Source organism: Physella acuta, unplaced genomic scaffold, assembly GCF_028476545.2.
Source record: "Physella acuta isolate Inbredline_101_S28 unplaced genomic scaffold, ASM2847654v3 ptg001565l, whole genome shotgun sequence".
Classification (NCBI taxonomy): Eukaryota; Metazoa; Mollusca; class Gastropoda; family Physidae; genus Physella; species Physella acuta.
This window is the reverse complement of record NW_026733079.1, coordinates 60,973-76,951: the sequence shown is the minus strand read 5'-3', so window position 1 is coordinate 76,951 and position 15,979 is coordinate 60,973. Positions and strand designations below refer to the sequence as shown.

The following is a 15,979-nucleotide window of genomic DNA, read 5'->3' as shown; positions in this document are numbered from 1 at the left end:
TTCAGTAAAACTAAATTTAGTTGCGAAATTTACGCTAAGAGTATTTTGGAGGCTATAAGATAAAATAACTTTTATGATGTAAAGTTATTTTGAAAATATATTTATTTACTAAGGCACATGAAAGGAACATACATCTTTTACTCATAATTTAAAAAAAAAAGTATTTTAAAATATTTTTTTCTAGGTCTCTCTCACCAGCATTTTAAAATTATTTTAAAATTTATTTATTTCTGTACTTTTAAAATATATTTTACTATGATCATGATACTTGTATAGTGTTTGGCGACGTAGAAAAGTAAAATTACGCACATTTTGGCACAAGTGACGTAACGTAAAGCTAAAATAACGTGACCAAAACTCTGAAAGCCAAAAAAAAAAATCCGGCCCTACCCAAACACACATACCCCCCCCCCCCCCCCCCCATCCTCCTGCCCAGGACTGAGCCCACGGATGTGTCAGATAGGTACATCTGATGAGCCCGTGATTGCCTGGCTTCCCTCCAAAGACAGGTAGTAAACAAGGGGAGCCGGACGTTTTCCCGAAAGACACTTGCCCGAATGCCGTTTGCCCGAAGGCCGATTTCCCGAATGGACACTTGCCCGAATGCGACAAATGCCCGAATGGACACTTGCCCGAATGCGACAAACGCCCGAATGGACACTTGCCCGAATGCGACAAATGCCCGAATGGACACTTGCCCGAATGCGACAAATGCCCGAATGGACACTTGCCCGAATGGGACAAATGCCCGAATGGACACTTGCCCGAATGCGACAAATGCCCGAATGCCACTTTCCCGAAGGACGTTTGCCCGAAAAATGTTAATATTAGATAATAAATAATATTTCCAAATAGACATTCTTTAATCAATTTAAGTTTAAAATTTTGATTATAAACACATATCTAAGCATAAAACAAAGTTGTTTATATTTTTAAATTTAGCTTTTATTTTTTTTTCAAAACCGAGTAAGTGCATTAAGAAAAACTTTATTCTTTAATTAATGTAAGGTGATGTTGGCGGCGGTGTTCTAACATTCTTTTGATGAATGTTTTGAACACCTTGTTTAGCCGACGTGTGGCGGTGGTTATATAGCTTTTATGACACGGTGTAGGCGGCGCGGCTTCTCGCAACATTGAACAGAGGCGCGTTGGTTTGTTTATCTTATTATGCTTAACTTGTGTGGTGATCATTTAACAAAAGAATGAGGCGAGGTCTAGGTGGCCAATTTAAAAACTAAACCTAGACAAATATGTTTCATCTCCATTTAATGCACCTTGTTAAGACAATGTGTTGAAGCGATTACTTAATGAAGAAAGCAAAACTCATTTTAAGATTCGGAGATGAATGAAAATTGTATTTTTGTCTAATTTCATATATGGAAGAGAAAGTATGTTTCTACACTTTTTAAATATCAAATACAAATTAATTTACAATGTCTGCGTGGTAATATATAATATTATTTTTTCACTTTCTTTTTGCATAGATGTGTTTTGTTTACCAACATTTAAATTTAAATTGATTACGAATGATTATTTAGTAATATATAATGTTAACATTTTTCGGGCAAACGGCCTTCGGGCAAGTGGCATTCGGGCATTTGTCGCATTCGGGCAAGTGTCCATTCGGGCATTTGTCCCATTCGGGCAAGTGTCCATTCGGGCATTTGTCGCATTCGGGCTAGTGTCCATTCGGGCAATTGTCGCATTCGGGCAAGTGTCCATTCGGGCGTTTGTCGCATTCGGGCAAGTGTCCATTCGGGCATTTGTCGCATTCGGGCAAGTGTCCATTCGGGAAATCGGCCTTCGGGCAAACGGCATTCGGGCAAGTGTCTTTCGGGAATTTGTCGTAGACCCGTAAACAAGGTAGGTCGGCCCCGTGTTTACCTTGCCTGCGACCAGGTGAGTTACCCCCGTTAGTCTCCCCGCGAGCCAGTGACACGGGGGGGGGGGGGGGGGGGGGAGAGGTCCATGACGTCCGCTAGCCTGCCCTCGACGCGCTTCATTATTTTTACAGTGCGTTCCATTTTATTTTTTCCTTTATACGCTTGCACCGGGCTAATTTTCCCCACATCAACAATATTTACTTGTTTTACTTATTCAATAACCCGATGGCCTACCCCCATCCCATCTCCCCACCCCCCCCCGCAGAATTATCTACCCATCCTAGAAGGGAAAAATATGAAAATTGGCAAAACTTAGTTGTTCTTTTCAGCAAAGAAACTGGTTTGAGATTCCACATACAAGTCTTTGGATCCTTATGAACGAAATCAGTAGTCCGTCTATTTTTAAGACAACGAAGCAGAAGGGTGTAAATGCACATGCATCGTAATGGTCAGTTCCTCTACAATAAAATCCAGGCACCAATGTAATCTGGGTACCCATTTTAACTGAGTGGGCTCATAGACATTTTAAGAAATCAAGACGTCAAGAAGGATTAAGATTTTTTGTAGAATTTATGGGAAGTCTCGAGTTCGAATCCGGGTTCAAGTCAGTAGACCGTCCCTGAGTCCATCCAGCTCTGATGGGTACCCAACTCACGTTAGGGAAAATAAGGACGGCTGGGCATAGTGCTGACCACACTATCCCTTAATATGCCGAGGTCACAGAAACAGGTGAACTCTACTTCACCTGCCCCATAGACCGTCGGGTTTGGAAGGGGAACTTTACTTTAAGATTGTGAACATAGCTATGTTAGTTATCAATTATAACCAAGTGGGCTCAATGAAATTGTAGCGCAGTGTGCAAATTGAGTACCCCATAGTTTTTATCTTGACCAGGATTCGAACCCGGCACCCTTGAGGTCAGCCTTAAAAAACATAAAAAGCCTCACCTGTAAAATATATCCCCTCGCGTAGTCCTCGTAGGTCCAGCCGAAGCCGTGTAGGACCTGTAGGACCTCCTCGTGCTGTAGGACAGAGAAGAGGCGGTCCAGCAGGATCTTGAGACGGACGGGGGTGGCGTGCGCCCCGTACAGCATCAGGCTGGCGATGTCAAACACTATGTTGGGCTGGACCACCTCCACCTGCAGGCCCAGGTTCATTACGTGGTTGGTGCCCAGTTTGTCCAGAGCTGAGGATAGAAAAAGTGGGGGGAGTTAGAACGGCGGTACTAACACATACATACATATATATAAAGTTAAAAATAGAAACAATTAGGGGAATCAGGAGGACGGTACTAACGCATACATACATATATAGTTAAAAGTAGAAAGAATTGGGAGAATTAGAACGATGATACCAATAGATACACGTACATATATAGAGAGTTAAAAATTAGAACGATACTACATTGACATACATATATAGTTAAAAATAGAAACAATTGGGAGATTTAGTACGACGATACCAACACATACACATATTATATAGAGTTTAAAAAATAGAACCAATTGAGAAAATTAGAATTACGGTACAAAACACATACTCATAATTATAGATTTAAGCATAGAAATAAATAAATGAAGTTAGTAAATAAACTTACAAATACACGTACATTTAGAGTTAAAAATACACAGGAATAAACTCACATAAAAAACCGCAAAAATAGATTTACAAAATTAAACACACCTTTTAAAATTCACTTAAAAATACACGAAAATACAATTCAGAAATACGCGAATAATTGCGCGTACAAATACATGACTTTGTTCAAATAAATTCACTGATAAACATACTCGTCTTAATAAACAAAGAACATTCAAACTGAGTTAAAAATAGTATAAACTAGTTAGGCATATTTTGTTTGCAAACTTTAAACCGAAACATTATCCAGTTTAAAGAGAAAATACTTTAATTTAGAAAAAATAAACTTTAAATAATACTAAGAATTAGATCTGTGGTATAAAAGGTAAGAAGGTTATGTCGTTTAAGTACATTAAACTTAAATATTTGATTTTTGAAGTAAAACAACTGCATTAAATGTTCATTGGATAAACATAATGAAAAGTGATTTTAGTATATCAAACAGAAAAGTATTTTATAACGATTAAAAAAAAAGCGATCATGTTTCTTTGTTTTAGATAATATATTGATGGCAACGGTAAACAAGAAATAATTTAGTGAGCAAAGAACGACAATCACTATAGATTTGTGACTCCCACTATCATGCCTAAGTAGGTTAATTGAAAACATGCGCGGCCATTTCACGACGCGGCCAGGCAATCAAATCGACTAATGAACCGTGACGATGCCCGGTGCCGGAGGGGTTCCTGTCAGCGACCACATCCGCTACTGGGGGGGGGGGGGGGAGAAAGGAGGAGCTGACCCCGCCCCCACCTCTCAACACTTGCACATGTCCAACAGTTCCCAACTAGGGAAAAATGTTGCGTCCTTCATGGGGTTTTTATCTACATGACATGATGCGAGACATGCGCTGGGGGGGGGGGGGGGGGGGGGGTACACGTGTTGCTAATTCAATTAGCGTCCAGGTTTAGCGTCCAGGTTTAGCGTCCAGGTTTAACTTCGTCTGGTCATATCTGGTGAGTCAGCACCCATGGACATGCGGCCCCGGGGGGTGGGGTGAATGTTGTCTCATGGAGGCTGTACCGCTGTGGGGGTGACCCCTCTAGATGGTAATCTGGACACAATAATTAAGAGATTGTAGACTGACACATTGGTCAGTAGATGTTATTTGACAGAAGTGGTCAATAGATGGTATTTTGACAGAAGTGGTCAGTAGGTGGTATTTTGACAGAAGTGGTCAGTAGATGGTATTTTGACAGGCGGTCAATAGATGGTATTTTGACAAGAGTGGTCAGTAGATGGTATTTTCACAGGCGGTCAATAGATGGTATTTTGACAGGCGGTCAATAGATGGTATTTTCACAGAAGTGGTCAGTAAATGGTATTTTCACAGGCGGTCAATAGATGGTATTTTCACAGGCGGTCAATAGATGGTATTTTGACAGGCGGTCAATAGATGGTATTTTGACAGGCGGTCAATAGATGGTATTTTCACAGAAGTGGTCAGTAGATGGTATTTTGACAGGCGGTCAATAGATGGTATTTTGACAGGTGGTCAGTAGATGGTATTTTGACAGGCGGTCAATAGATGGTATTTTGACAGGTGGTCAATAGATGGTATTTTGACAGGTGGTCAGTAGATGGTATTATGACAAGATTGGTCAGTGGATAGTATTTTGACAAAATTGGTCGCAGAGGTGGTCAGTGGATGGTATATTGACACAACTGGCAAGTTGATGGTATTTTGACACACACACACAAAACTCGTTACACAGAAAAAAATAGGTCTAAGGATAATTGTTATTTTGCCCAAAGAGGATCATATTTATTCCCTAACCTTGATAGAAATGGCGAATGAATAGTCCCGGCACAAATGGTCCCCAGCTAAAAGTGTTCCTCACATGTTTACCTTGACAAAAGTGGTACACAGATGGGCAATCTAGACATGTGTCTACACCCAGATGAGCAATCTAGACATGTGTCTACACCCAGATGAGTAGAACCGCTCGCACGGTGAGGAAGACAGACTTGAGAAGACAGACCTGGGGCACTTGTTACACAAAAGGTGCAGATTGGTCCAGATGTTGCACAGAATCGCCCCCCCCCCCCCTCATTTCCACCCAGCTTCTTTCTTGTCAAACGTAACGTACCACAAGCATATTTCTTGTATCATTCAATCTATGTGATTGTGGCTCAATCTACAGGTTTTTTTTTGTTATCGACAATGGGTACACGAGAAATATTGTAGTCTCTATCCATGTTGTTATCGTGGATTGTGTTGTTATCGTGGATTATGTTTTTATCGTGGATTATGTGGCTATCGTGGATTATGTTGTTATCGTGGATTATATTTTTATCGATGATTCTGATGTTATTGTGGATCATATTGTTATCGTTGATTATATTTTTATCGATAATTCTGTTGTTATTGTGGATCATATTGTTATCGTGGATTATGTCCATCATTTATTCATGCCCTGGACTTTGACCAGACAAGGCAGTAGGTCTAAATGGTCTAGATAAAAAAAAAAGAGGAAAGGAAACATGGAGTGACGGTTAGGGAGCACACATAACAGGAACTAGACAATTCTTCAGTGCCAGCCGGAATGTCAACCTGGGAATGAGGTGGGGGTGGAGGGAGTTACGGATAATACAAAATTAGAGGGGGAGGGGGTGGTAGTTTGTGAATAATCCAGGAGTGGAGGGGGGTGGGGTATCCGATAGTTGATACTAGCAGGTAAGTCTGAAGTGCAAGGTTTTGATTAATTATGCAGACGATTGGGTTTGGTTTTAAAAGTGATTGAGAGATGGCGTAAGTGAATTAATCACGGGCACGGTTAACGCCTGGGTAAGTATCGATACCCAAAAGCGCGGATGATATCGATATAAATTTAGAGTCGTAAATGTTGGAAAGTGGCTCGCCCAGGACAGGGTGGAATGGCGGAGATTTGTTGCTGCCCTATACTCCACAGGGAGTGATGAGGATTAAGTTAAGTAAGTAATGTTGGATACTTTTAAACGATTGGTCTGGCCATTCGGTTGGCCTTTAGGTTTGACATTTTTAAAGTTTACATTGATCATTCTATCTGCGCAAAAAAAAAACAAAAAACAACAACAGAAGATTGGTGAGTGGAGATACCGTGAATAATTTTCGAGAAGAAACAACTGCTCCACCTCAGCGAACACGTGATACCCTCTGACCAATCACAGCGTGACGTCCCCCCCCCACACACACACACATCAGTCACCTTCCTACACGGCACATCACGGCAACAGCATGGCCGGCTGCCGGCTTCCACTCCAACTTAAAGCGCGTCAACACGGAACAGGTAAAGGAAAAAAAAAACTCTCGTGAAACAGCAAATCTGGCAACCGTTCCCACCCCAACAATCACCTCATATTTTATGGTAAAAACGTGTATAGAGAACAGATGAGGAAGAAAGAAGTGTATGGAGACAAGGGGACCAACTTCAACCTGTATTGTACTGTATATAGAGACACATGGGGGTGAAAGGGACCAACTCCAACCTATATTGGTATACTATGAAATACTAAAGAAAATGGACAAGAACTTTACGTTAATTATTTTTGTGAAAATTATACTGTGGTCTCATGGGAGACAATTTGCAACGGAGCGGTTGTAATTACCATCTTTAATCGTCTGCCGTTTAAGGAATGCGTGTCAAGACCCACGCATGACTAAAATGGAGGGGAGGGGGGGGGGGGGAGGGGGGGAGGGGTGGTCAAGAAACCTGTCAATTGCGGACGGCAATAAATACCAATGCCAGGAGGGAGGGGTTCGGTTACCGGGCAGAGAAAGCTGGCACTGTCGTAATGCCCCGGGGGGAGCGATGCCGGAATGTTTGTTGACGTCACGCAGTGGGTGGGTGGGAAGTGGTAGGGCGGGGGGGGGTGGCTGGTGCGATGTAGGGGAGGGAAACCGTTTATGTTTAGAATAATGACAAGTCATATGATGGTAGCTATGCTGGGAAACTCAAAGGCCGATATACAAACATACACACATATATATATATATATATATATATATATATATATATATATATATATATATATATATATATATATATATATATATATATATATATATATATATATATATATATATATATATATATATATATATATATATATATATATATATATATATATATATATATATATATATATATATATATATATATATATATATATATATATATATATATATATATACGTAATATATAATTTTAGCAGTTTTAGTGTTTCTGTACAAGACAGTTTATCCTATGTTTAACCAGTTACACGTGTTTTGGAGTCTACCTCACCCTAATGAGATATCTCACTAAGTAAATCTAGGTTGCCTAGTGCACGCGCCTCGGGTAAAAAAAAAGGCGACAGTGATTGGTTGATTCAAATCACGACCGGAAGTCTATAAACCGGCTTGAAAGACGACTCCCAGGGATCAGGCTTAATGTTTTACTGCCGGTCTGGAGAGCCGGGTCCGGCATTTACTACACGTCTCGTGGGCTGATGTCCGTCCATGACAGCGCAGGTGTGTCGTGTCGGGAGTATGTCGGGATGTCGGGAGTTTGTCGGGATGTCGGTCGGTGACTGGGAGGCATTGACAGATTCATTTTTGGCTCACGTCTGCACGGGGGGGGGGGGGGGGATAGGAGGTATTGGTTTTGAGATTGTGAGTGTATAGAGCATGTCGGTGTTTAGGGCGTGTCGGTGTTCACGGCATGTCGGTGTTTAGACGATGTGTTTAGGGTATGTCGGTGTTTAGGGCATCTAGGTATTTAAGACATGTGTTTAGGGCATGTTGGTGTTTGAGTGTGTGTGCTTATGAGGGTGGGGTGGGGTGTGTGTGTGTGGAGTGATGTGTCAAAAGTCATCAGAAAAACATGACTGGAATAAAAGATCTTACTCCGTTCAAATATCTACGAGAAAATATTACTTTCCGTTGACTTTAAAATTTTAAAAAAAGTTTTCGTGAACTAGTTTCTACCTTAAAAAAAGCTAGTGGAAAACTTGCCAATACTAGCGTCAAACTTTATCGTTTTATCGATAATTTTTTTTTTTAAATATAAAAGCACCAACCCTTACAGAGTGTTGTAGAGTACACCGGTCTAGATTGTAACATTTTAAAGAAATAAATGTTATACTTAGACTGAGTCTTGGTCTAACATTATTTATAAATGAAATAAGTATACTGCTATTATCAGATAATTCGACTTCTTTAAGAAACAAAAATATTTTCAGAAAATTTGACTTCTTTCACACACAAAAAATGTTGCATTAAACTTTTAAACGCAATAAAACAAGTTTTAGGATTTAAAATGTATTTTAATATTTTTAAAAGAAATTTATTGTGAATTTGGGCAAACAAAGCTTATAAAATACCGGTTAGCAGATTTATTAAGAAAAAACATTTATTAAAGCTAGTTTTAGAAAATTAGACTATTCCTACTCTCTGAATAGGAGAAACAGCGATCAGAATTGTTGAATTGTTTTTTAAAAACTAATTAAAACCCGGTGGAATCTGCGAGCTGATACCGATAATTTATCTACAGGATTCAAAGGTATAAAGTTTTAATTAGCCTGAAACTAGACGAGGGGGAAAAAAGAAGAAAAAAAAACAAACAACAAAAAGAGAAAACTTCACAGGAAGTGACCTCAGACCAAAGCAGATCTTTGACATGCGCACTTGTACCCTGCCCTTCACAGACGTCTTATCAATCTTCTGTCACAAAGAGCGTGTGCCAATACCGGTAAAAGCCATAAGAGTTGTCCCCCCCCCTTCCCTGCCTCTGTCTATATAAGAGTTGTTCCCCCTCCCCCGCCTCTCTCTTTATACCAGACTGTACCTTATGGTAAAGGTGGATCGGTTCTACGCGCATCTTCGGCCTTCTGTTGGTCAGATGTGATGGGGGGGTTGGGGGGCAGGGGCGGGAGGCTCATTAAAATAAGCATTTAATAATAATAAATAGTAATAGAGAGTAGTCTAAAGTATTCGCTTGTCAAATTGAATAAATTAAAATCAAACAGCATCGATTTTTAGAACAGGATATTTTGCTTGCATCGTGTTGACATGGCGCTACCTATATTGTAGATCAGTCGCTACAAGTCTTGACTGCGAAATGTATTCCCCACCCATCACCATCACCATCACCATCACCACCACCACCACCATCATCATCATCATCACCATCACCATCACCATCACCATCATCATCACCATCACCATCACCATCACCATCACCATCACCATCACCATCACCATCACCATCACCATCACCATCACCATCACCACTGCTTTCTATCACACATGTTCTACACAACCAAGAACAACCCGTACTTTGTTTTAATTAACAGATTTTTATTACATTAAAACCTTTTGCTTTAAACGTTCCACCTTCTACAAATTTGAACCCCTCCCGCCCCCCCCCCCCCCCACCCTCCCCCTTTCCCCATCAATTGCGGTTCCTCAAAGATCCGTTTCCGGGCAGGCACTAGGTAATCGATCTACCGAAACTGCAACGTCACCCTCGGCTATCGCTGTAACCGCATATCAACCACAACAGCAAGATAGCAACAGGATCAGCTATATCCTAACCCCTGCCACACCCAGCTAATTCTATAACTCTAGCTCCAGCTATACACACTTTCCACCCCACCACCAATGCTATAACTCCAGCTATTTACACTCCCCGCACTTCCCACCCTACCAACTGCAGCTGCAGCTATCACCCTACCCCCACCCCACCCCACCAGAGCTATAACTATAGCTCTAGCTATCAACCCCACCTCTATCCTCCTCATTTGCAGTCGGGCTTGATAATCCTGATTAACTTTTGTTGTTACCCCTACCCCCTTCTCCCACCCCACCCCCGGCTACATCAACAACGAACTTGGCTGCCTCTGAAGTAGCTTCACCACAAGACCCAGACCAGCAACACCTACTCATGTATGACACCAAAGAAAACAATGCCGAGCTCAACACGGCAGAGAAAACTAACATGAAAGTTGAAAGATAAGGTATATCTCTTTTGTTTACGAAAAGAGAGTCGCATGGGGGTGTAGTGGGGGAACCATACTTCGATTAGAAGCTGCTTTCAGTTGTTGTTTTTTTTTGTCAATGTGTTGTATAATTTAATAGCGCGGTTTCTTTGTTGCAGATTGGCATTTATAATGTTTTCTATCTCTGTAGGTAAATTGTAACTTTGTAGGAGTGCTGGATGCTGTTTGATACTAACATGTCTTCTATGTGGAATGTATCGAGATAGTTGAAATTGACAACAATTACAAGTTTTAAATTTTTGTAGGGAAATCTTTCGGGGTAGGTAGGGTACTAGGTGTGCTAAATTGTGCAGGCAAAACAGGTCAGGTATAGTGTGTGTAATACAGATATGTTGGCCACATGGATATATCTGTCACAGATACATTGGTCACACGTATATTAGTCACACAGATAATGTGTTGATCACACAGATGTATTAGTAATATAGATATATTTGTAACAGATATATCGGTCACATTATATTGGTGATATAGATATATTTGTGACAGATAAATACTGATTTTCATAATTTGTCCACAAAACGACTAAGTAGGCCTACCACACAACATTATTTTCTTTAACTACTTCATATGTGTTCATCATCTTTTCCCAAGACACATGAGGAAAATGAAGTAGAGTTCACTTGTTACAATGACATCGGCATTAAAGGTGCGGTTAGCACTATGCCCAGGCATCTTTTCCCTAACGTGAGTCAGGTACCCATCAGGGCTGGTTGGAGGTTCTACAAATTCGAGCCCGGAATATACCAACTTTTAAAACAAAAGATATGAGTTAAATGATTCTAGTACCTAATGCTTCACACTAACGCCAACAAAAGCTATCGTCTAAATTTCATAACCGCGACTTCAAGAAGACCCCCAAAAACATTAACTCACGAGCAGGAAAAAAAAATAAAAAATAAATAAATTGACGATAACTATTCCAATCCAGGTATCAGTGTCAAGATGTTCCGATGGTCGGGAAATAAAACAAAATAAAAGATGAAAGACGCGAAAAATTGAGACACGGGAATCTTGACATAAAACCTACCCCAAACCACGAAGGAGGTGTAAAAAAAGTTTTTAAGGTTTCGGCCTCGGATAATAAAGTGGGTGGAGAGTGTTGATATGGAGGAAAGGTGGGGGTGGGGGGGAGGGGGTAGCCGATAAAGTTGATGATACAAGAGGTGGGATAAGGGGCCGTTAAATATTTAAGACGGTGCCAGACAAAGAACAGTTGTAAAACACGGGTGTTATGGGGGGGGGGGGGGGGGGAGCACGGTGACGCCATCCGGTTAGAGAGAAGTGGGGTGGGGGGTGGGGAAGAAAAAAAAATGTTTGGCTTCAAGAAGGCGATCACTCGATACCGGCACTCCGGTAACCATGGTAACGCAGGAGTGTCGTGGAGGACGTAGGTGAGTATTGAAGAGGGAGAGGGGGGGGGAGGGTTCTGGACCGAAATAAGGCGGAGGAAAGGGGGGAGCGTGGTAGATGAAATAAATAAGGCAGGGTTAGATAAATGACCGCCCGGGGGTCACCGTGCGGCTGCCTCAAGGCGTGCGGCACTTAAAGACAGCGCGGCTAATCTGGAAGACGCAGGGGCCAATCTTCATGTGCTCTAAATGGGCCAGTGACGCAAGGGGGAGGGGGTGGGGGGTGGAGAATGTTCCAGATCAAGAAGAAGTACCTCGCACACCAGCCATATGTGCGCTGCGACTAACGACTAATAAGAGTAGAGTAGACACAAAATATCCATGACAATTTTTGAAATCGTGCTGAAATTCTACAACCCAGTCCCTATATATCTAATTATTTTACACTCTTTTTTACACGATTTACAAGATTTGCATCTTTCAAACTAAAATGTAGCTGGAATGATCTAAGATTTATTCCGAATTTTAAAAATATTTGTTTAATATGTGTGCATATATTTTCGAATGCAATGTACAATAGTGGTCAACATATAACAAAATTTTAAAAATAGCTCAGAATGCATATCTATAACAAATATGTTCCTTATGTATTGTGTAAAACATATTACTCAATTTTGTTCAGAAACAAGTCACTAAATATGTAGTTATCAAATTTATAATTTATATCCAAACATTTTATATAAAGTACTGTTATTTCCAGGAAAACTGAGATTATAATTAAATCTTAAAAAAAAAAAAACTGGACCACAAAAATAAAAGAGAAGCTGATACCAGATGTAACAGTGACAAATGTTCTAATGATAGTGACGATGATAGTGACGATGATAGTGACGACGATAAACTAATGACATAACCCTGATTTAGTTGACGATGGGTAGCGATGATACTAGAACTGGTGTTTGTACTTATCGATAATTTATTTATCAACAACACAACTTGCCCGTGGGTGGGTGTCTCTGCGCCCAGCGTGGGGCTGGGACGTGGAGGTACTTACTTAATCGGGGGTGGGGAGGGGAGCTTGAGAGGTTGAGTTCTGTAAGAAGGGTTTGTTTATTCTGTTATCACCACAAAGTGCTTTGTTTGTTGTGTCGTGGTTTTATGTAGCCTACATTGGGTGAAAATAGCACATTCAAATATACTGTATTTTTAGTTGTGTAATGTATAGTAATAATGTGTAGCTACTTATGTATACTTATATATATATATATATATATATATATATTATATATATATATATATATATATATATATATATATATATATATATATATATATATATATATTAGTAGTTCATTAATTATTGTTTATTGTTTCTAAAATAAAAAACGTTGGCTATTATGTAAGAATATTAATGCAACAAATACCACTTGAAATGCCCCCCCCCCCCAACCAAATGTTTTATAATTGATGAAAGTTTTCTGATTGATTTAATAAGTTGTCACCGTCGACGATGATGTATTATATTAACGTTACATATTTTATACTCATACACCGTAGGACTGTAATTTCACATTCAGGCCGACTAGCAGATAAGACGATACAGAATAGTTCAGATCGCTACATACGTTTAGAAATGTGAACAATGTATTGCATTCTACATGCCTCATCTACAAGAGGGTGGTATTAATTTATTTGTGAAACTTGAATCTTTAAGATGGCCGCGCCCTCTGATAAAAATCTATTGTGTTCGATGTTATTTCTTACTGACTGTGTACATGGAAAAACAATAAAGACGTTATACTTTAATATACACATTGGTTAAACTTATAAAAATAGAATACAAAGTAATCAAAGCACACAGATATACTGACCATACTGTGAAGTACATTTATTTTCATAAACTATGGCAAGCAGTTGGTTATTTTGGTGGAAAGCTATGGGGACATTCAACTCTAGAGAGAAAAATTAAGCTGAAGTCAGTCAACGTTCAATTGGCACATAACTTAGTGACACGCAATACATAATTGCGTTAGGTGTAATACCCTTCAATGTTATAGATTCATCATCTTTTTCCGTTTTTGCTCATGACACATGAGGCAGATGAAGTAGAGTTCAACTGTTTCAATGACCTCGGCATACAGGGGGATGTGGTCAGACAGGGAAGTATAATGCGGTCAGCAATATTCCCAGCCACCTTTGTTTCCCTAACGTGAGTCAGGTACCCATCAGATCTGGGTGGACTCAGAGACGTTCTAATGATTTGAACCCGGATTCGAAATCGACTTTCGGGTTAGCAGTCTGGCTCCTTACCGCTAGACCACGCCGCCTAATGCCTACGATTAAGAGCGAAGAAAGGAAGGTACTTTTTTGAAGTCGGTGGTGTCGATGACGTCATTCCAAAAATTATTTCCGTTTTTTTTTGTGGTCCTACTTTTTAAAACACTTGTAACATTTATCACAATTTATAATTTTTTTGTTCGCCCCGAGGGGGAGAGGAGGGGGGGGGGAGAGGCCGTGTATCAAACTTGTAGTCAGTTCAGATGGGGTCGCCCACGTGACCCTAAAGGGCCCAAGCTTCTAGCCGGCCCATTCTCCCGGGCGGTAATAATTGTCAATGCCCACTTGACGCGAACAATGGCCGTTGTTTTGACATGTGCCGGGGGTGTGCGGGTCGTTAGGGGACGGTCGGGTTTCCGTCCACGGGGGGGACACGATCACGTGTTTCTCAGCAATATTCCGTAATTAGTTTTGTAGTACTCCGGTGATCTTTAGTATGCGACAGACCAACCAGGGAGGATAGAATTTTTTTTTTTTATAGCGCATAGTCACTTTCGTAACGGCGTGAGGGGACCGGGAATTTATGCGCCGGCACAAGCATACATATAAAATAACCAGAGAATAGTCCCATAATTTGCGTTGAAATGAAATTGTGGAGAAAAAGTAGAAAAAAAAAAGAATTAAAAAGTAGCTGGGTGTTTGTTAGATGAAATAATATCGAAGTTAAAAATATTGGTCCATGGCAAAATGCTTTGACTATATGAGAATATTGACGATATAAAACAACAAAAAAATAAACCGGTAGTGATCTCCCCTAAACTTTCTCGAATATTCTTATATAAAACAACAGGGGATGGTAACTGGGGATATAGTTATGATTTTTAATCCATTTTAAATACTTAAACTTTTAAAAATAGAATAGAATCTCATAAAAAAAACATTGCGCACCAAGCAAACGCCGAATAAAAACGCGTATAATAGTGCGCAATATTATTAGTACTTTAAAAATTTACATTAGTTTTTTGAGAAATCGGAAGTAGCGTAAATTACTACTTCCAGTCAACGGAAATTACTCAAAATTTAACAGAAGGTAGAGAATTAGATCTTTTACTTACATGTGAAATTTCATTTATCTATCTGAAATAGTACTCAAGTTATAGGCTTTTGAAAAATTCAAAGTAGGAAAAGTACCACTTCCGGTTATCGGAAATCGCTCAAAAGTTGATACGGATCTACGATTTTGATAAAATACTTATATATGAAATTTCATCAACCTAGCTGTAACGGTACTCAAGTTATCGTGTTTACACACGGACAGACAGACAGACAGACACACACACACACAGACATACGGACAAGATTGCAAAATTATGTTTTTCCGTATCAGTGAGGTGTAAAACGTCGAGATTTGTAAAAATCTCGATTTTTTTTTTTGCACGATTACAATACTTTCTCTATACTACGTATATACGAGAAAGTAAAAAACAACGAAAAATTTATTTGTCGTTTCGTTGTCGATTCAGTGAGTTAATGAGTAGTCAGTACAGGACGCTGAGACGTTAGAACACTAGACTGCTAACCTATTAGTCTCGAGTTCGAATTCGGGTTTACTTAAGTGGAAAGTCCCTTAGTCCACCCAACTCGGATGGGTACGTAACTTACGTTAGGGAACGTAAAAGAGGTTGGACATGGTGCTGACCGAATTGTCCCATCATACACCGAGGTAAAAAAATATGAGTATACCCATTGGATCACTAGAGAAGAATCTTAAATTTTACAGTATAGTACGCACTTTTCTAAAGCCACGTT

At 40.0% G+C, this 15,979-nt stretch overlaps 1 protein-coding gene across 1 annotated transcript in view; it reads right to left on the bottom strand.

The window, feature by feature from the left end:
* LOC131928907 (zinc finger protein basonuclin-2) overlaps positions 1-15,979 on the bottom strand; it is a 43,695-nt gene that overhangs the window by 8,260 nt on the left and 19,456 nt on the right. Inside the window, exon 3 of the mRNA XM_059285075.1 lies at positions 2,831-3,069. Within this exon, the coding sequence (XP_059141058.1) occupies positions 2,831-3,069 (239 nt within the window). The remainder of the gene's footprint in view (positions 1-2,830; positions 3,070-15,979) is intronic.